This window comes from Hyla sarda, chromosome 1, assembly GCF_029499605.1.
Source record: "Hyla sarda isolate aHylSar1 chromosome 1, aHylSar1.hap1, whole genome shotgun sequence".
NCBI lineage: Eukaryota > Metazoa > Chordata > Amphibia > Anura > Hylidae > Hyla > Hyla sarda.
The window spans coordinates 601011491-601033521 of NC_079189.1; the positions used below are offsets into that span (position 1 = coordinate 601011491).

The 22031-nt window shown below is 45.8% G+C and overlaps 2 protein-coding genes across 2 annotated transcripts in view; one reads left to right on the forward strand and one right to left on the reverse strand.

Moving 5' to 3' along the window:
* Window positions 1–22031, forward strand: part of LOC130296459 (oocyte zinc finger protein XlCOF7.1-like) — a 120128-nt gene that overhangs the window by 66797 nt on the left and 31300 nt on the right. The window contains exons 3-4 of the mRNA XM_056548053.1: window positions 5127–5253; window positions 5337–5404. Of these exons, the coding sequence (XP_056404028.1) occupies window positions 5127–5253; window positions 5337–5404 (195 nt within the window). The remainder of the gene's footprint in view (window positions 1–5126; window positions 5254–5336; window positions 5405–22031) is intronic.
* Window positions 1–22031, reverse strand: part of LOC130296518 (oocyte zinc finger protein XlCOF6-like) — a 208051-nt gene that overhangs the window by 30048 nt on the left and 155972 nt on the right. The window lies entirely within an intron of this gene.

Genomic DNA, 22031 nt, shown 5'->3' on the forward strand with positions numbered 1-22031 from the left:
ATCGCGGGGGTCCTCAGCGACGGGACCCCTGCAATATATATGTAAATGTGTATTTAAAAAAAATAAAATTAAATAAATTAATAAATGTGAATTGGTAGCCGCACCAAACAAGTTTCATATGGGTTGAGGGAAATGGAAAGTGTTATGACTATTAGGGTGAAGTGGAAAAATTTAAACCCCCAGTCACCCTGAAAAAAATTATTCCAGTCTTTAAATGGGAACACGGTACATAACACTGTGCATAGGGGATAGGTGTCTGATTGCGGGTGGTCCGACAGCTGGGACCCCCTGATCTCCTGCCCAGTGCCCCGGTGTTCTGAACATTTTTATCAAGAAGGCTGCCTCTTCTCTTGCACCAAGCGGCCATGGTCAACTCACCCCCTTCATGCATCTCTACAGGAGAGCCGGAGATAAAGAGCGGAGATCTGTGGTGCCGGACCCCGGCGATCAGTCACTTATTCTTTGGATAGGGGATAAGATGTTACGTCCCAGAGATCCCCCTTTGGTGTGCAGACTATTCCAGAATAGACGCATGAAATGTGGAGAATTAAGCAAATTTCTCCCCGTTTTAAATCCAATCCTCTCCATTTTATGATTAGTCAATCAACATGAAATGGAAGGGATTAGGGAAATGTTCATATGATTTTATATAGCCATTTCCCTCGTAGAAATTACCCTAGTCATCTAGCCATTCCCCTCATATAACCATTCCCCCTCCTATAACCATTCCCCCTCCTATAACCATTCCCCCTCGTATAACCATTCCCCCTCGTATAACCATTCCCCCTCGTATAACCATTCCCCCTCGTATAACCATTCCCCCTCGTATAACCATTCCCCCTCATATAACCATTCCTCCTCATATAACATGCTGGGACATTATACAGTAATGGAGGGGTCTGGTGAAGACTGGAGAGGTGACCCTGCTGGGACATTATACAGTAATGGAGGGGTCTGGTGATGACTGGAGAGGTGACACTGCTGGGAATGCTGGGACATTATACAGTAATGGAGGGGTCTGGTGATGACTGGATAGGTGACACTGCTGGGACATTATACAGTAATGGAGGGGTCTGGTGATGACTGGAGAGGTGACACTGCTGGGACATTATACAGTAATGGAGGGGTCTGGTGATGACTGGAGAGGTGACCCTGCTGGGAATGCTGGGACATTATACAGTAATGGAGGGGTCTGATGATGACTGGAGAGGTGACACTGCGGGGAATGCTGGGACATTATACAGTAATGGAGGGGTCTGGTGATGACTGGAGAGGTGACACTGCTGGGAATGCTGGGACATTATACAGTAATGGAGGGGTCTGGTGATGACTGGAGAGGTGACACTGCTGGGAATGCTGGGACATTATACAGTAATGGAGGGGTCTGGTGATGACTGGAGAGGTGACACTGCTGGGACATTATACAGTAATGGAGGGGTCTGGTGATGGCTGGAGAGGTGACACTGCTGGGACATTATACAGTAATGGAGGGGTCTGTTGATGACTGGAGAGGTGACACTGCTGGGAATGCTGGGACATTATACAGTAATGGAGGGGTCTGGTGATGACTGGAGAGGTGACACTGCTGGGACATTATACAGTAATGGAGGGGTCTGGTGATGACTGGAGAGGTGACACTGCTGGGAATGCTGGGACATTATAAAGTAATGGAGGGGTCTGGTGATGACTGGAGAGGTGACACTGCTGGGACATTATACAGTAATGGAGGGGTCTGGTGATGACTGGAGAGGTGACACTGCTGGGAATGCTGGGACATTATACAGTAATGGAGGGGTCTGGTGATGACTGGAGAGGTGACACTGCTGGGAATGCTGGGACATTATACAGTAATGGAGGGGTCTGGTGATGACTGGAGAGGTGACCCTGCTGGGAATGCTGGGACATTATACAGTAATGGAGGGGTCTGGTGATGACTGGAGAGGTGACACTGCTGGGACATTATACAGTAATGGAGGGGTCTGGTGATGACTGGAGAGGTGACACTGCTGGGAATGCTGGGACATTATACAGTAATGGAGGGGTCTGGTGATGACTGGATAGGTGACACTGCTGGGACATTATACAGTAATGGAGGGGTCTGGTGATGACTGGAGAGGTGACCCTGCTGGGAATGCTGGGACATTATACAGTAATGGAGGGGTCTGGTGATGACTGGAGAGGTGACACTGCTGGGACATTATACAGTAATGGAGGGGTCTGGTGATGACTGGAGAGGTGACCCTGCTGGGAATGGTGGGACATTATACAGTAATGGAGGGGTCTGGTGATGACTGGAGAGGTGACACTGCTGGGACATTATACAGTAATGGAGGGGTCTGGTGATGACTTGAGAGGTGACACTGCTGGGACATTATACAGTAATGGAGGGGTCTGGTGATGACTGGAGAGGTGACACTGCTGGGACATTATACAGTAATGGAGGGGTCTGGTGATGACTGGAGAGGTGACACTGCTGGGACATTATACAGTAATGGAGGGGTCTGGTGATGACTGGAGAGGTGACACTGCTGGGACATTATACAGTAATGGAGGGGTCTGGTGATGACTGGAGAGGTGACCCTGCTGGGAATGGTGGGACATTATACAGTAATGGAGGGGTCTGGTGATGACTGGAGAGGTGACACTGCTGGGACATTATACAGTAATGGAGGGGTCTGGTGATGACTGGAGAGGTGACACTGCTGGGACATTATACAGTAATGGAGGGGTCTGGTGATGACTGGAGAGGTGACACTGCTGGGACATTATACAGTAATGGAGGGGTCTGGTGATGACTGGAGAGGTGACACTGCTGGGACATTATACAGTAATGGAGGGGTCTGGTGATGACTGGAGAGGTGACACTGCTGGGACATTATACAGTAATGGAGGGGTCTGGTGATGACTGGAGAGGTGACACTGCTGGGAATGCTGGGACATTATACAGTAATGGAGGAGTCTGGTGATGACTGGAGAGGTGACACCGCTGGGAATGCTGGGACATTATACAGTAATGGAGGGGTCTGGTGATGACTGGAGAGGTGACACTGCTGGGAATGCTGGGACATTATACAGTAATGGAGGGGTCTGGTGATGACTGGAGAGGTGACACTGCTGGGAATGCTGGGGCATTATACAGTAATGGAGGGGTCTGGTGATGACTGGAGAGGTGACACTGCTGGGAATGCTGGGACATTATACAGTAATGGAGGGGTCTGGTGATGACTGGAGAGGTGACACTGCTGGGACATTATACAGTAATGGAGGAGTCTGGTGATGACTGGAGAGGTGACACTGCTGGGACATTATACAGTAATGGAGGAGTCTGGTGATGACTGGAGAGGTGACACTGCTGGGAATGCTGGGACATTATACAGTAATGAAGGGGTCTGGTGATGACTGGAGAGGTGACACTGCTGGGACATTATACAGTAATGGAGGGGTCTGGTGATGACTGGAGAGGTGACACTGCTGGGACATTATACAGTAATGAAGGGGTCTGGTGATGACTGGAGAGGTGACACTGCTGGGACATTATAAAGTAATGGAGGGGTCTGGTGATGACTGGAGAGGTGACACTGCTGGGAATGCTGGGACATTATACAGTAATGGAGGGGTCTGGTGATGACTGGAGAGGTGACACCGCTGGGAATGCTGGGACATTATACAGTAATGGAGGGGTCTGGTGATGACTGGAGAGGTGACACAGCTGGGAATGCTGGGACATTATACAGTAATGGAGGGGTCTGGTGATGACTGGAGAGGTGACACTGCTGGGACATTATACAGTAATGGAGGGGTCTGGTGATGACTGGAGAGGTGACACTGCTGGGACATTATACAGTAATGAAGGGGTCTGGTGATGACTGGAGAGGTGACACTGCTGGGACATTATAAAGTAATGGAGGGGTCTGGTGATGACTGGAGAGGTGACATTGCTGGGAATGCTGGGACATTATACAGTAATGGAGGGGTCTGGTGATGACTGGAGAGGTGACACTGCTGGGAATGCTGGGACATTATACAGTAGTGGAGGGGTCTGGTGATGACTGGAGAGGTGACACCGCTGGGAATGCTGGGACATTATACAGTAATGGAGGGGTCTGGTGATGACTGGAGAGGTGACAAAGCTGGGAATGCTGGGACATTATACAGTAATGGAGGGGTCTGGTGATGACTGGAGAGGTGACACTGCTGGGACATTATACAGTAATGGAGGGGTCTGGTGATGACTGGAGAGGTGACACTGCTGGGAATGCTGGGACATTATACAGTAATGGAGGGGTCTGGTGATGACTGGAGAGGTGACACCGCTGGGAATGCTGGGACATTATACAGTAATGGAGGGGTCTGGTGATGACTGGAGAGGTGACACTGCTGGGAATGCTGGGGCATTATACAGTAATGGAGGGGTCTGGTGATGACTGGAGAGGTGACACTGCTGGGAATGCTGGGACATTATACAGTAATGGAGGGGTCTGGTGATGACTGGAGAGGTGACACTGCTGGGAATGCTGGGACATTATACAGTAATGGAGGGGTCTGGTGAGGACTGGAGAGGTGACACTGCTGGGAATGCTGGGACATTATACAGTAATGGAGGGGTCTGGTGATGACTGGAGAGGTGACACTGCTGGGAATGCTGGGACATTATACAGTAATGGAGGGGTCTGGTGATGACTGGAGAGGTGACACTGCTGGGACATTATACAATAATGGAGGGGTCTGGTGATGACTGGAGAGGTGACACTGCTGGGACATTATACAGTAATGGAGGGGTCTGGTGATGACTGGAGAGGTGACACTGCTGGGACATTATACAGTAATGGGGGGTCTGGTGATGACTGGAGAGGTGACACTGCTGGGAATGCTGGGACATTATACAGTAATGGAGGGGTCTGGTGATGACTGGAGAGGTGACACTGCTGGGAATGCTGGGACATTATACAGTAATGGAGGGGTCTGGTGATGACTGGAGAGGTGACACTGCTGGGAATGCTGGGACATTATACAGTAATGGAGGGGTCTGGTGATGACTGGAGAGGTGACATTGCTGGGAATGCTGGGACATTATACAGTAACACCACTGGAGGGGTCGGGGTGATGACTGTATCATTGTGTGTCAGGTTCCTATAAGGTGTCAGGACGTGGCGGTCTATTTCTCCATGGAGGAGTGGGAGTATGTAGAAGGACACAAGGATCAGTACAAGGATCAGGTGATGATGGAGGATCAGCAGCCCCTCACATCAGCAGGTAATAGACATGACTATATAGACACGTCCTCTCATTATTTGTATGTAAAGAATGAATTCAGTCTCTGTATGTGTTCCCTACAGTCAGATCCAGTAAGAGAACAGCAGCAGAGAGGTGTCCCCGTCCTCTTCTTCCACAGGATCAGGATCAGGTAGATGGAGATATTCCCTATGATCTGTAGAAGGGCTGTGAAGCTCTTGTGTTCAGTCTTGTTTTATCCTACAGTATTATATGCTTTATACTTGTGGAATGAGAAAGGTGGAGATGACAGGATAAAGCCGACCATAGACATTACATGTTGTCTGGATCTTCTCACAGTTTTCTGGCTATGGAGACTGCTGGTTGGAATAAGGAACCAACAGGTTGGATTTATACCCATCTGATCCTTTATTTCCCCCGAGACAAACCCCAGAGGTGTCTGGCAGGAGCTGATCTCCTCCACTGACACAACCTGAAGCCTGTCTAGCCATGGGGGATATCCATGTGTATGAGGGTCCTGAGGTTATTGTTACATGATCTAATATATATGTCCATCTTCTAGGAGACCTGCAGCTATGGAGCTCAGATAACTCCTCCTGTCAGGTGATTTCTACTACTGTCTGATGACTTTTACAATATTTCTTTCATATCTTCTAAATCAGGGAGAAGATCTGAAGTATATTAGTGCTCCAGAAATAATAGTAAAAGAAGAAGAGAAGACAGATGTGAGCGGTGATGAGCAGTATAAGGAGGACATTCCTACTGATAACTGCCCAGGTCAGTTGTAACCACTTAATGCAGATAAGAGTCACAGATTCTACTTGGTCATCGGCTGCAACAATTGTATGTGGAATTTTTTAGCTCTGTGTCCTGTCGGTCCTTTCTGCTGTATATTTCTCCTATATTGTTATCTGGCCTAAATTACAATGAAGAATTCTCCCGGCCAAGAATTTGCGAAACATTTTAGGTTTCTTGCTCCAGCTCAATCCTTACCCATATAGTAGTAGGCCTCCATACTGCCCCCATATAGTAGTAAGCCTCCATACTTTAAACATATAGTAGTAGGCCTCCATACTGCCCCCATATAGTAGTAGGCCTCCATACTTCCCCCCCCCATATAGTAGTAGGCCTCCATACTCCCCCCCCCCCCATATAGTAATAGGCCTCCATACTTCCCCCCCCCCCCCCATATAGTAGTAGGCCTCCATACTTCCCCCCCCCATATAGTAGTAGGCCTCCATACTCCCTCCCCCCCCCATATAGTAGTAGGCTTCCATACTGCCCCATACAGTAGTAGGCCTCCATACTGCTCCATATAGTAGTAGGCCTCCATACTTCACCCATATAGTAGTAGGCTTCCATACTGCCCCATATAGTAGTAGGCCTCCATACTGCCCCATATAGTGGTAGGCCTCCATACTGCCCTATATAGTAGTAGGCCCTCATATAGCAGTAGGCCTCCATACTGCCCCCATATAGCAGTAGGCCTCCATACTGCCCCAAATAGCAGTAGGCCTCCATACTGCCCCATATAGTAGTAGGCCTCCATACTGCCCTATATAGTAGTAGGCCCCCATATAGCGGTAGGCCTCCATACTGCCCCCATATAGTAGTAGGCCTTCATACTGCCCCATATAGTGGTAGGCCTCCATACTGCCCCATATAGTAGTAGGCCCCCATATAGCGGTAGGCCTCCATACTGCCCCCATATAGTAGTAGGCCTCCATACTGCCCCATATAGTGGTAGGCCTCCATACTGCCCCATATAGCAGTAGGCCTCCATACTGCCCCATATTGTAGTTTGCACCATCTAATGAAGAATCAAGTCCTGATTTGAAACATGCTCTATGTGCTACAAAATTAGAATGTGCAGTTATTAACTCTTTCTGTATTCAGAGTCCTACTTAGAAGCACTAAACAGGTCCATTTTGTACACCTCCAGTTGGTGATGATTGTTACTTCATTGTACCGTGATCAGACATCTTATGCCCTATCCTTTGGATAGGGGATAAGATGTCTAGGGGTTGAGTACCCCTTTAAGGCTTTTTTTGGTGTTGCGTTCTCAGTGCACCGCCCTCTGGTGAGAGCAATTTATTCTCACCTTTCGGCCAACTTAGCAGTGCAGTACCACACTTGGGAGTTTTTATCTCTTATTTATACCCATATAGTCCATGACCCTCATTCTCCCTCCAAATAGTATGAGGCACCCATACTGCCACCATGTAGTAGTAGCCCTCCTCTGTGCCCTCATATAGTAGTGGGCCCCTTTGTGCCCTCATATATTAGTATCCCTCTTCAGTGCCCCCTACGAAGTAGTAGTAGGCCTCCTCTGTGCCCCCTATATAGTAATTGCCCCCCCCCCCTCTGTGCACCCCATATAGCAGTTTTCCCCCTCTGACCCCCATATAGCAGCTTATGTTTAACTGCTAAAGATATATGAACATTTGACAGCCATGCTCATCCGGGAATTCAGAACATGTGCCCCAAATCCCCAGACGGGCCCCATAGCAGTGGTGTACCCTGTCTTTATGATAGGTATGCCACTGCTTATCACCCCTCCTCCCAGGTCAGTGGCACCTGGGGCAGAGGGAACCCCCAACACCCCCCACCTCTTTCCCTGCCCCTCCATTAATATGCCACTGGAAATATTAATGGCTATAGGAGGGCATAATACTGGCAACAGGGGGGTGGGGGGCGATATTACTGGCAACTAGGGGGGCATTTCTGCAGCTGCTGATATGGACAGAATCCACCATAGATAGAATTATATTGTAGGGTTGAAAATTTCATGATGTTACTTTCTGATGCATTTCGCTTAGGGATACGGCAAAACAAAAATATCAGTATAAAACTATGCATAATGGTTATGGTTATATTATCAAAAAATTTAAATTACATTTTTATGTTTTATCCTTGGCAGATGACTGTACCAGGAGATCAGAGGAGAATCTTATATCTTCATATTATAAAGCAGATGATGATATCACACAAGATACATATGAAGAACATTCCATTATCCCAGATACACCCTCAGCCCTTTACAGCCAAGATCTCTCATCTGATTCTTTAAAACATGTCAGATTTTCTGAATCGTCACAGACTTTAAAGCAAAATAAAAATTACAGCAGTGATAAAAGCCAAAGAACTTTCAAAAAGGCAAAGCCATTACCATGTTCAGAATATGGGAAACGTTTTACTGTGAAGTCAAATCTGGATGAACATCAGAAGTCTTACACAGGGAAGAAGCCAGTTTCATGTTCAGAGTGTGGTAAATGTTTTATTCATCAATCAGAACTTAATATTCATGTGAGAACACACACAGGAGATAAGCCATTTTCATGTTCAGAATGTGGCAAAGGTTTTACTAAGAGATCATCTCTTGTTCAACATCAAAAAACTCACACAGGAGAAAAGCCATTTTCATGTTCAGAATGTGGAAACATTTTTACTCAGAAATCAAAACTTAATAATCATGTGATAACTCACACAGGAGTGAATCCATTTTCATGTATGAAATGCGGCAAATGTTTTACTCGGAATTCGCGCCTTAGTATACATCAAAGAATTCACACAGGAGAGAAGCCATTTTCATGCTCAGAATGTGGCAAATGCTTTATTGGAAAATCAGATCTTAAAAGTCATATGAGAATTCACACAGGGGAGAAGCCATTTTCATGCTTAGAATGTGGCGAATGTTTTTCTTTCAAATCAAGCCTTGCTGAACATCAAAGAACTCACACAGGGGAGAAGCCATTTGGGTGTCCAGAATGTGGGAAATGTTTTACTGCTAAATAAACTCTTATTAAACATCAAAAAACTCACACAGGGGAGAAGCCATTTTCATGCTCAGAATGTGGGAAAGGTTTTGCCTTCAAACCACTTCTTGTCAAACATCTAAGAACTCACACAGGGGAGAAGCCATTTGCATGTTCTGAATGTGGTAAATGTTTTGCTGTAAAATCAACTCTTGTTTACCATCAGAAAACTCACGCAAGGAAGTAAAAATGTCCTTTTATGTTTTTCAACCTTAAATTTTACTGACAAATTATTCAAGAAAAAAAATTGAACTGGTACAGTTAATGGCAATCTGTCATCTGTATCTCCGGCACTAACCTGTTGGTACAGGCTTGTAGTGCCAGTGACCCTGATGAAAATACTTACCGTTCTTAACTCTGTGCCTCTGTAATCCCCTAATGACCTGCTTGGTGCACGGGGGGGGGGGTTCCCAAACCTTGGGTGCACAGTGAAGTCCGTCCGAAATCTTAATAGTAATGCCCCCTCCCATGTGCTGAGCTCCACGCTGCGGAGGCTCATCACAGGGGGGGATTTTATCATGATGATGCCGGACAGGTATCACAGTGCATGGGGAGCTTAGGAACCACCCCCACCCTGTGTACCAAGAGGGTCATTAGCGTATAAGGCAAGGAGCGAAGAACGGTAAGTATCATTGTCATTAGTGTCATAGCGGATGATACTGATGAGATTAGAAAGTGAAGGCAATTTAAAGCACTTAATAAACATTTTTTTTGAAAACTCATATGCTTGTGTTTGGGCCTATCTTTCTATGTACTTTAGATGTTAACCCCTTAACGACGAGCGCCATAAATGTACGTCCTGGTGAGGTGGTACTTAACGCACCAGGACGTACATTTACGTCCTAAGCATAACCGCGAGCATCGGAGCGATGCCCGGATCATGCGCTGCAGGTCCCGGCTGTTGATCGCAGCCAGGGACCCGCCCGTGATGGCAGACACCCGCGATCCCGCGGATGTCCGCCATTAACCCCTCAGATGCCGTGATCAATACAGATCACGGCATCTGCAGCATCGCGGTCACTAAAATGGATGATCGGATCACCATTAAAGTGTAAAAATAAAAGTAAAAAAATTAAGTAAAAAAATTTGAAAAACCCCCTCCCCCAATAAAAACGTAAATTGTCCCATTTTCCCTATTTCACCCCCAAAAAGTGTTTTAAAAAATATTTTATATACATATTTGGTATCGCCTCGTGCGTAAATATCTGAACTATTAAAATAAAATATTAATGATCCCGTACGGTGAACGGCGTGAACGTAAAAAAAAAAGTCAAAAATAGCTGCTTTTTTATAACATTTTATTCCCCAAAAAATTTATAAAAAAATGGATTAAAAGTTCTATATAAGCAAATATGGTATCAATAAAAAATACAGATCACAGCGCAAAAAATTAGCCCTCATACTGCCGCTTATGCGGAAAAATGAAAAAGTTATAGGTCTTCAAAATAGGGGGATTTTAAACGTACTAATTTGGTTAAAAAGTTCGCGATTTTTTTTTTTTAAGCGCAACAGTAATAGAAAAGTATGTTATCATGTGTATCATTTTAATCGTATTGACCCAAAGAATAAAGAACACATTTTTACCGTAAATTGTACGGCGTGAAAACAAAACCTTCCAAAATTAGCAAAATTGACCGCAATACACATAGTATTTTTTTTTTGGTTGCGCCATACATTTTATGGTAAAGTGAGTGATGGCATTACAACGGACAACTGGTCGCGCAAAAAACAAGTCCTCATACTAGTCTGTGGATGAAAATATAAGTGTTATGATTTTTTGAAGGCGAAGAGGAAAAAACAAAAACTTAAAAATGTAATTGTCTGCGTCCTTAAGACCTAAATGGGCTGCGTCCTTAAGGGGTTAAAGGGGCACTCCAAGGAAACAAAAGGTTTTCAAATCATCTGGTGCCAGTCGGCAATAGGATCGTGGGTCCCTCACAGTTTCCACAATAGTCAGATAGTATCCTTTATTAGGTAGTTCCCCCCCCCCCCCCTTATAGGCAGGTATGTTCTCAGGTAGGTAGCCCCCGCTCTAGGTAAATACATGCTTAGGTAGGTAGATAAATTCCCCCTCCAGTAGGTTAAAGGGGTACTCTGGTGGGAATTTTTTTTTAAATCAACTGATGCCAGAAAGTAAAACAGATTTGTAAATTACTTCTTATTAAAAAAAATCTTAATCCTTCCAGTACTTATCAGCTGCTGTATGCTCCACAGGAAGTTCTTTTCAAATATATTTTCTGTCTGACCACAGTGCTCTGACCACAGTGCTCCCCATAGCAAACCTATCCTGCTCTGGATAGTTCCTGACATGGAGAGAGGTGTCAGCAGAGAGCACTGTGGTCAGACAGAAAGGAAATTCAAAAAGAAAAGAACTTCCTCTGGAGCATACAGCAGCCGATAAGTACTGGAAGGGTTAAGATTTTTAAATTGAAATAATTTATAAATCTGTTTAACTTTCTGGTACGAATTGATTTAAAAAAAAAAAAAAATGTTGCCACCAGAGTACCACTTTAACCCCTTAAGGACCAAGGACGTACCGGTACGTCCTTGGTCCTGCTCTTCTGATATAACGCGGGGTTACACAGTAACCCCGCGTCATATCATGGCGGGCCCGGCGTCATAGTGAAGCCGGGACCCGCCTCTAATAGCGTGCAGCGCCGATCGCGGCGCCGCGCGCTATTAACCCTTTAGCCGCGCGCTCAAAGCTGAGCCGCGCGGCTAAAAGTGAAAGTGAAAGTTCCCGGCTAGCTCAGTCGGGCTGTTCGGGATAGCCGCGGCTAATCGCGGCATCCCGAACAGCTGACAGGACAGCGGGAGGGCCCCTTCCTGCCTCCTCGCTGTCCGATCGCCGAATGACTGCTCAGTGCCTGAGATCCAGGCATGAGCAGTCATCTGGCAGAATCGTTGATCACTGGTTTCTTATGAGAAACCAGTGATCAACATAGAAGATCAGTGTGTGCAGTGTTATAGGTCCCTATGGGATAATAATGATCAGTGTAAGAGATCAGTGTGTGCAGTGTTATAGGTCCCTATGGGATAACAATGATCATTGTAAGAGATCAGTGTGTGCAGTGTTATAGGTACCTATGGGATAACAATGATCAGTGTAAGAGATCAGTGTGTGCAGTGTTATAGGTCCCTATGGGATAACAATGATCATTGTAAGAGATCAGTGTGTGCAGTGTTATAGGTCCCTATGGAACCTATAACACTGCAAAAAAAAAGTGAAAAAAAAAAGTGAATAAAGATCATTTAACTCCTCCCCTATTAAAAGTTTGAATCACCCCCCTTTTCCAATAAAAAAAAAAACACAGTGTAAATAAAAATAAACATATGTGGTATCACCGCGTGCGGAAATGTCCGAATTATAAAAATATATCATTAATTAAACCGCTCGGTCAATGCCGTGCGCGCAAAAAAATTCCAAAGTCCAAAATAGTGCATTTTTGGTCACTTTTTATATAATTTAAAAATGAATAAAAAGTGATCAATAAGTCCAATCAATGCAAAAATGGTACCGTTAAAAACTTCAGATCATGGCGCAAAAAATGAGCCCTCATACCGCCCCATACACGGAAAAATAAAACAGTTATAGGGGTCAGAAGATGACAATTTTAAACGTATTAATTTTCCTGCATGTAGTTATGATTTTTTCCAGAAGTCCGACAAAATCAAACCTATATAAGTAGGGTATCATTTTAATTGTATGGACCTACAGAATACATATCAGGTGTCATTTTTACCGAAAAATGTACTACGTAGAAACGGAAGCCCCCAAAAGTTACAAAACAGCGTTTTTTTTTCAATTTTGTCGCACAATGATTTTTTTTCCCGCTTCACCATAGATTTTTGGGCAAAATGACTGACGTCATTACAAAGTAGAATTGGTGGCGCAAAAAATAAGCCATCATATGGGTTTTTAGGTGTAAATTTGAAAGAGTTATGATTTTTTAAAGGCAAGGAGCAAAAAACGAAAATGCAAAAACGGAAAAACCTCCGGTCCTTAAGGGGTTAATATGGTGGTGGGTAGTTGGCCAGGTAGGTAGGTAACTAGGTATGTAAGTAGGTAGGAAGGTAAGTGGCTGTATGTGTGTGCGCATACAGCTGAAAGCAGTGCTCGCTTGCCTGGGGATCCAGGAAAAGTGTCTTGGATTCCCCAGTAGGGAGCGCCTGTGTGGGGCAGGCCCCATCTATGCCGCAGGCCCTTGTGTGCCACTCAGAAGCACCTCACGTGCCATGAGTTGCCAACCCCTGGTCTAGCCTGTCTTCGCTCCCTCTCTGAGGTACATCGCTAGTTGCTAGTTTCATAGCTTAAATGTGGGGCCTTTATTTAAAGTTGTACTCCGGTGGAAAACATATATATATTTTTTTTTTTAAATCAACTGGTGCCAGAAAATTAAACAGACTTGTCCTTCCAGTACAGTGAGCCCCGCCCCCCCCCCCCGCCGATGGCCCCGACATATGATCAAATTGACATATGATGGCCTCTCAGAGGCCATCGCATGTCGATGTCAGCATCAACATACGATGCTTTTTTTATGTCGGGGACATCGCATTAAGTGCTATCCGGCAGCGCCAAATGCTTAAGCTGCTGCCGGATAGCAGCTTAATGTTTCCCGTGTGGTGCGGTGAGTATTACTTACCCCTTCGGGTCCAGCGCTGGTCCTCCGGTGTCTCCTCAGCCCTCTCCGGTGACGTCAATACGCTGTTGCGCACGCCATCCTGTCATCCAATAGGAACGGCGTATGCAGCGGCGTAATGTCGCTACGCAGGCCCAGTAAGGCCTTGCGGAAGACAGCGGAGGACCGGAGAAGACCAGGAGAGCCTAGCAGAGGGCCGGAGAAGACCAGGAGAGCCCAGCTGAGGCCCGGGGACACCATCGGGAGCGGTGAGGACACGGTCCGGAGTGGCGGGGACAGGTGAGTACAGCTTCCTATACTTTACATTGCACGAATCCCTCAACATACAATGGATTCGACAAACGATGGCTCGTTTGGAACGAATTACCATCGTATGTTGAGGGACCACTGTACTTATTAGCAGCTGTACGCTACAAAGGAAATTCTTTTCTTTTTGAATTTCTTTTTTGTCTTGACCACAGTACTCTCTGCTGACACCTGCTGCCCATATCAGGAGCTGTCCAGAGCAGTAGAAAATCCCCTTAGCAAACCTATGCTCCTCTGGACAGTTCCTGACACGGACAGAGGTGTCAGCAGAGAGCACTGTGGACAAGACAAAAAAGAAATTCAAAAAGAAAAAAATTTCCCCTGTAGCATACAGCTACTAATAAGTACTAGATTAGGATTTTTAAATAGAAGTAATTTACAAATCTGTTTACATTTCTGGCACCAGTTCATTTAAAAAAAAAAGTTTTCCACCGAAGTACCCCTTTAATGTCCTTGGGATACTGCTGTAGGGGCACGTGAAGCCTCATGTCGTATCAACCTGTCATTCTGGTATTTACAATTCTTCTTCTATACATAATCGGGGTTTGTGAGGTGCAAATTATCATGAACTCGGATGGTCTCCCCTGTGGGTAGTGGATACGTTTATAAGTACCGGAGTACCCTTTAATCCTTCAGGTTCCAACGATGTTCCCCCTGTTACATTTTGTTCCGAATGCTGGGTGCAAGCTGGGGGGGTCGTAACGTTGCAGTCATGCCCCTCTTGATGTCATGCCCCCTCAATCCAAGTCTATGGGAGGAGGCGGGGCAGCAGCCCCTCCCCTTCCCATAGACTTACATTGAGCAGGCATGATGTCACGAAGGTGTGGAACCGCAACTTTACAACCCCCCCGCAGATTGCACCCAGCATTTGGAAGTAAATGTGTTTTGGGGCAGCAAAAAAAGGTACTGAAATACTTAGAGGGGTACTCTACCCCTAGACATCTTATCCCCTATCCAAAGGGCATTCGTTTAGAGCATAGAGTTCGGAGCCGGAGGCTCGTGACATCACGGCCACACCCCTCAATGCAAGTCTATGGGAAGGGGTGAGCCTCCGCCCCACATCGCCAGTCATCCGGCACCCCAGATGCCGGATGTCTGAGGTGCCGCAGCCAAGATCGCTTTGGGAATAAGATGTCTAGGGGCAGAGTACCCCTTTAACTTACAAAGTAAAAACAAAAGGAAAAATAGCCAGCACAACAACCTAATACACAGGTGCCCGCTGCTGTGGCAAATACAAAATGTACAAAAAAGAAAGTTGAAACAGCACTCTTGGTCAAAAAATGGAGGCTCTTAGCCCACTTTTTGATCAAAATGTGTCCCCCCATCCACCACGCGGAGGTGGCCTCATATCGGATGGGACCCTAACATGATAACTCACCTCTGCTGTGCATATAGCCTCTGACTGTGTGACAGCAGCGGGCACCTGTGTATTAGGTTGTTGTGCTGGCTATTTTTCCTTTTGTTTTTCCTTTGTAGGTTGGGGGGTGTGGCACCCTCTTTAGCCATGCACCCCACCCCTCTCAGACTGGAGGTGGTTTAGTCAATGGCTGATCCAACGTGTCACACAGTCAGAGGCTATATGCACAGCAGAGGTGAGTTATCATGTTAGGGTCCCATCCGAAATGAGGCCACCTCCGCGTGGTGAATGGGGGGACACATTTTGATCAAAAAGTGCGCTAAGAGCCTCTATTTTTTGACCAAGAGTGCTGTTGCAACTTTCTTTTTTGTACCCCTTTAACTTACCTATTTTTGGTGGCTGGTATTGAATTTCATTGTTTTTCTTTTTCCCAGGAAGTTCATTTTTTGCAGCCTACAACATGAGTGTTGTCTCTGACCTATCCCAGCTTGCTGTGCGGCCCGTGACAATACATCACAAGTCAGGTGCTGAAAGGGGGTGTGGCTGCTTTGTCTGTTGTGTGTGTGTGTGTGTGTGAAGCCGGCCCCCTGATGACGTTACCAGTGCTCATGTGCATGCATTCATCTTCACACAGGTCCACAGCTCGTGTCAGGTTGTGCTGTGGTGCAATGGGTGGGGTGACCGATGTTGTGGGAGGGAAAAGTGTCACCTCTCAACTGGAAACAAAGGATCCTGGGGATTGTAGTGTGAGGAAGGCCACAGAAACAGGAAGTAGTCAGATCACAAACACAAGCCAACGGTGGAATGGGGGACACAGGACATGGCCATTTACCACCAGCACAAGTACAGATCCTTGATAATCATGTCCATTACTGTATGACACCTAATTACTAAAGTCACCTTATGTTGGATAACTCCTTTAACCCCTTAACTCAACAGCCTGTTTTGACCTTAATGACCAAGGAAAATTTTCAAAATCTGACATGTGTTTACTTATTTGGTAATAACTTTGGAACGCTTTTACTTATGAAAGCAATTCTGAGACTGTTTTTTTGTGACATATTGTACTTTACATTAGTGGTAAATTTTGATTGATATATTTAGCGTTTTTTGTAAAAAAAAAATAAAATAAAACATTCTGTGAAAAAAAAGAAAAATTAGCATTTTTCTAGATTTTACTGTCAGGGCTCTCGCTCCGGCCGGGAACATTCTCCCATGTCCCCCTCTGCTCCCGGCAGTGCCGTGGTTCGCGTTGGGGGACATGCCAGCATGCGAACCCCAGACTGCCGCTCACCTTCTGCTCCGTTCCCCTCTTCTTCCGATGCTCGCATTGCAGGGCGCGCCTGCTTGCAAGCTCCACTCTGTTCTCCTTCTCCTGCCCGTCTCTGCCGGCGCGCGCGTCCCCACCTCCTAAGGCGTGCGCGTGCCAGTTCTAAATTTAAAAGTCCAGTGCACCAATAATTGATGCTTGTCAGAAACCAACGCTATTTAGTTCCGGCACTTTCTACTGTTCCCTGCTGGCTCTTTGTGCCTGGTGCCTAGTGAAAGCGTTCTTCAGTGTATTGCCTATTAGTGTTCCAGACCTCCTGCTTGTGACCTGACCTCGCATCTTTGCCGCCTGCCTCCTGACCTCGTGCCTGTGACCTGACTACACTTCTCTGCTGCCTGCCCTTGACCTTCTGCTATGACTGACTATTCTCGTGTACTCCAGTGCCAAGTTTCACCTAAGCAGCATGTGTGGACGAATCATGTAAGGGGTAGTGACCTGGGTGCCGTCTCACATTGCAGCGGGCTTGCTCCTGTTACCTGGACTCTGCTGCTCTGCTGACACTTGTGGTGTCTACATTACTGCTGGTTGCTATCCTACAGGAGGTATGGGTGGCTCACGGAACAAGACTAAAAAAATCTAAACAAGCGGCTGAGGCCGCAAGGCAATCGTCAGAGGATGACACATCTTCAGATGAGGGTCATTCCCAGGCTAGCGGACATTCCAGGCAGGATTCCTATGTTCCCACTCCTCTGGTTTCTAAGGTTTCTACACATGCTGCCAAGTCCCTCAGTCAATTCTCCAGGCCTGCAGAGGTTTTGGATTGAGCTTCGCCCGAGCCCTCTCCTCCTATGTTTTCAGGTTGTCCTAGCTCTGAAGGGCGGTGTTCTCCACCACATACTTCGTGCCATGCTGAGTCTATTGATGAGAAATTTTATCAGTTGCTGGCGGCCTATATGTGTCAAACTATGATGGTGTCAGAGGTGGGGATGAACTTAGACAAGAATTTGTTATCCTCTGTCATGAGATGCAGAAGCTACGGGAATGCACTGGAGAGGTGGAGTTCAGGCTAACCAGTAAGGCTTATACTCGAGTGAGCTCTCCGCATCACAAGTCGTCTTCAACCTGCGGACCTTCAGATGTTGCAAAACTTCAACTCCCAGCATGGGGGTGTTAATGACGGGGGTCTGGATGATGACAGGGTGATGATGACGATTTTCATGATGGCCTGACAAATCGTATGTCGATACTGCTTTCATGATACGATGGCCTCTGAGAGGCCATCGTATGTTGAAAATAACGTATGTCGAGGCCATTGTATCTCGAGGGGTTACTGTATACGTCTGGTGGGACTGCCTGAGAAAACAGAGGGCTCTGATCCTGTGGGCTTTCTGGAATCCTGACTGAAGGAAATACCATACTTTACGGTGGAGAGGGCACATAGGGTCCCGGCCAGACCCCCTCCACCGGGAGGCCCTTCCAGACCGAAACTGCTTTATTATCGTGACAGAGACGCTATCCTGCGGGCAGTTCGCATCAAGGGAGAGGTGCGCTTTAACGACTCCAGGGTTGCCTTCTATCTGGACTTCTCCATTGAACTCCGTAAACAGAGGATTAAATTTACAGAAGTCCGTACTCGCCTGCGCACCAAAGGATACCGCTATGCGATGCTGTTCCCGGCCAGGCTTCGAATAGTGGTTGGAGCGACTGCACGGTTCTTGATGTCGCCAGCTGAGGCGCTGCAGTGGGTGGATGCTGCACCTGTGGCGGGCCCTCTGGACTGACTTCCATGATGAGACTCCTGCTGCTCCCCACTTTTAGTTAGTCTTTTTAGACTAGGGAGTTAGGACTTCTATTTAAGGTTTCCCTGCTAAGAGACAACCTGCAGACAACCTCCACAGTTATCTGACCAATTTAAGGGGCTCTTTAGTGAGTTTGCCCACTTAGCCAGTTTAGCTGGGGTTGGGTTGGGGGTAGGGAGTGGGATGGTTTGAGTACTTGAGTTCTTGCTACTACCCATCTGTTAGAGTTTAGGGTCTAGGTCTGCACAAGTTCCCAGTGTTAGACAGGGTTTAATGGGGATGTTATTGCTATATTTTGTTTTTGTGTTGTTTTGGTCTATATTGGGATTATGGGGACGCTAAAGGTATTGAGTTGGAACATCAGGGGTCTTAATTCTAAGTTTAAAAGGTCTCTGTGCCTAGATTTTATCAAACGCCAGGCTCCACATTTGATTTGTCTCCAGGAAACACGCATCACGGGACAAAAAATCCTAGCCCTTAAGAAGACTTGGATTGCGAGGGGTTATCATTCTACTTACTCATCTTCTGCTTGGGGGGGGGGGGGGGATGTCCTTGTTAGTGTCTAAATCCCTCCCCCTGGTAATTGAACAGTTGGCTTGTGACCATTTTGGAAGATTGTCCACTGCTCCTTACACGCTTTTAGTTATCTCCTGGTGTCCGTGTATGTCCCCCCTCCGTTTTATGTTGATGTCTTAGAGTGTATTACGTCTAAAATGCTGCTGGGTACCACCGACATCTCCAAACCCCTAACACAGCCTTATGCGTTACTTCAATCGGAGAGTCCAGATCCCTTTGAGTTGGCGTTCGTGAAGTGGGTGGTTGATCTCCCAGAGTTGATGGAGGACCAGTAGCAGGAAGTTGTGAAAACATATTACTCTACTGTAGTAAGTGCTAGGGATATTCTTATCCAGGCTAGATTGATACTACGTCTATACTATACTCCTGTTAAACTGTTCCGTATAGGTGTCTCTTCTTCTGATACATGCTTCTTCTGTCAGTCGGATGTGGGCTCTCTTATTCATGCTGTGTGGGGGTGTCCGTGTGTGGAACCATTTTGGAGGGCTGTTATGCAGTTCCTGTCAGACCATCTAGAGTTTCCCTTCATGTTTTCCCCAGTAGTTTGTTTGTTGGGAGTCATTAACCTCTTAAGGACGCAGGGCGTACCTGTACGCCCTGCGTCCAGTATTTAAAACGGGGTCACTCCGTGACCCCGCATCATACCGGGTCGGTCCCGGCAGCTTAACCCCTTAAGGACTCAGGGTTTTTCCGTTTTTGCACTTTCGTTTTTTCCTCCTTACCTTTTAAAAATCATAACCCTTTCAATTTTCCACCTAAAAATCAATATTATGGCTTATTTTTTGCGCTGCCAATTCTACTTTGCAGTGACATTAGTCATTTTACCCAAAAATGCACGGCGAAACGGAAAAAAAAAATCATTGTGCGACAAAATCAAAAAAAAACACCATTTTGTAAGTTTTGGGGGCTTCCGTTTCTACGCAGTGCATATTTCGGTAAAAATTACACCTTATCATTATTCTGTAGGTCCATACGGTTAAAATGATCCCCTACTTATATAGGTTTGATTTTGTCGCACTTCTGGAAAAAATCATAACTACATGCAGGAAAATTTATACGTTTAAAAATGTCCTCTTCTGACCCCTATAACTTTTTTATTTTTCCACGTATAGGGCGGTATGAGGACTCATTTTTTGCGCCATGATCTGAAGTTTTTATCGGTATGATTTTTGTTTTGATCGGACTTTTTGATCACTTTTTATTCATTTTTTAATGTTATAAAAAGTGACCAAAATACGCTTTTTTGGACTTTGGATTTTTTTTGCGCGTACACCATTGACCGTGCGGTTTAATTAATGATATATTTTTATAGTTCGGACATTTACGCACGCGGCGATACCACATATGTTTATTTATTTTATTTTTTTTACACTGTTTTATTTTTTTTATGAGAAAAGGGGGGTGATTCAAACTTTTATTAGGGAAGGGGTTAAATGACCTTTATTAACACTTTTTTTTAACTTTTTTTTTTCAGTGTTATAGGTCCCATAGGGACCTATAACACTGCACACACTGATCTCTCATCCTGATCACAGGCGTGTATTAACACGCCTGTGATCAGCATTATCGGCGCTTGACTGCTCCTGCCTGGATCTCAGGCACAGAGCAGTCATTCGTCGATCGGACACCGAGGAGGCAGGTAAGAGCCCTCCCGGTGTCCGGTCAGCTGTTCGGGACGCCGCGATTTTACCGCGGTGGTCCCGAACAGCCCGACTGAGCAGCCGGGTCACTTTCAGTTTCACTTTAGAAGCGGCGGTCAGCTTTGACCGCCACTTCTAAAGGGTTAATACCGCACATCGCCGTGATCGGCGATGTGTGGCATTAGCCGCGGGTCCCGGCCGTTGATTAGCGCCGGGACCGACGCGATATGATGCGGGATCGCGGCGCGATCCCGCTTCATATCGCGGGAGCCGGCGCAGGATGTAAATAGACGTCCTGCGTCGTTAAGGGGTTAAGATAGCCGGGACCCTGGGCTAATAGCGTGCGGCACAGATCATTGTGCCACGCGCTATTAACCCTTAACCGTTTTGACCCCTAAAACGATAGTAGAATGTTCCCGGCAGCTCAGTCGGGCTGATCGGGACTATCGCGATAAAATCGTGATGTCCCGATCAGCTAGGACGCGAGCGGAGGTCCCCTTACCTTGCTCTGTCGCGTCCAATCGGCGTTTGATTGCGCCAAGAATGAGCTACAGGCTTGAGCAATCAACCCCCTATAACGGTGATCCATGCAGAGCTATGGCTTTGCAGGGATCAGTGTAAAAGATCAGTGTGTGCAGTGTTCTAGCCCCCTATAGGAGCTATAACACTGCAAAAAAAAAAAAAGTGAAAAAAAAAGTTAATAAAGGTCATTTAACCCTTTCGCTAAAAAAAGTTTGAATCACCCCCCTTTTCCCATAAAAAAAAAAACTGTGTAAATAAAAATAAACATATGTGGTATTGCCGCGTGCGGAAATGTCCGAACTATAAAAATATATCATTAATTAAACTGCAACGTCAATGGTGTACGCGGTCACTTTTTATATCATGAAAAAATGAATTAAAAAAGCGATCAAAAAGTCCAATCAATACAAAAATGATACCGATAAAAACTTCAGAACACGGCGTGTGAGCCCTCATACCGGCCCGTATGCAGAAAAATAAAAAAGTTAAAGGGGTTAGAAAATGAGAATTTTTAACGTATACATTTTCCTGCATGTAGTTATGATTTTTTTTCAGAAGTACAACAAAATTAAACCTATATTAGTAGGGTATCATTTTAATCGTATGGACCTACAGAATAAAGAGAAGGTGTCATTTTTACCGAAAAATGTACTGTAGAAACGGAAGCCCCCAAAAGTTACAAAATGACATCTGTCGCACAATGAATTTTTTTTCCGTTTCGCCGTGGATTTTTTGGTAAAATGACTAATGTCACTGCAAAGTAGAATTGGTGGCGCAAAAAATAATGGAATTTTATGTGCAAAATTGAAAGCGTTATGATTTTTAAAAGTTGATGAGGAAAAAATTAAAATGCAAAAACGGAAAAATGCTTAAG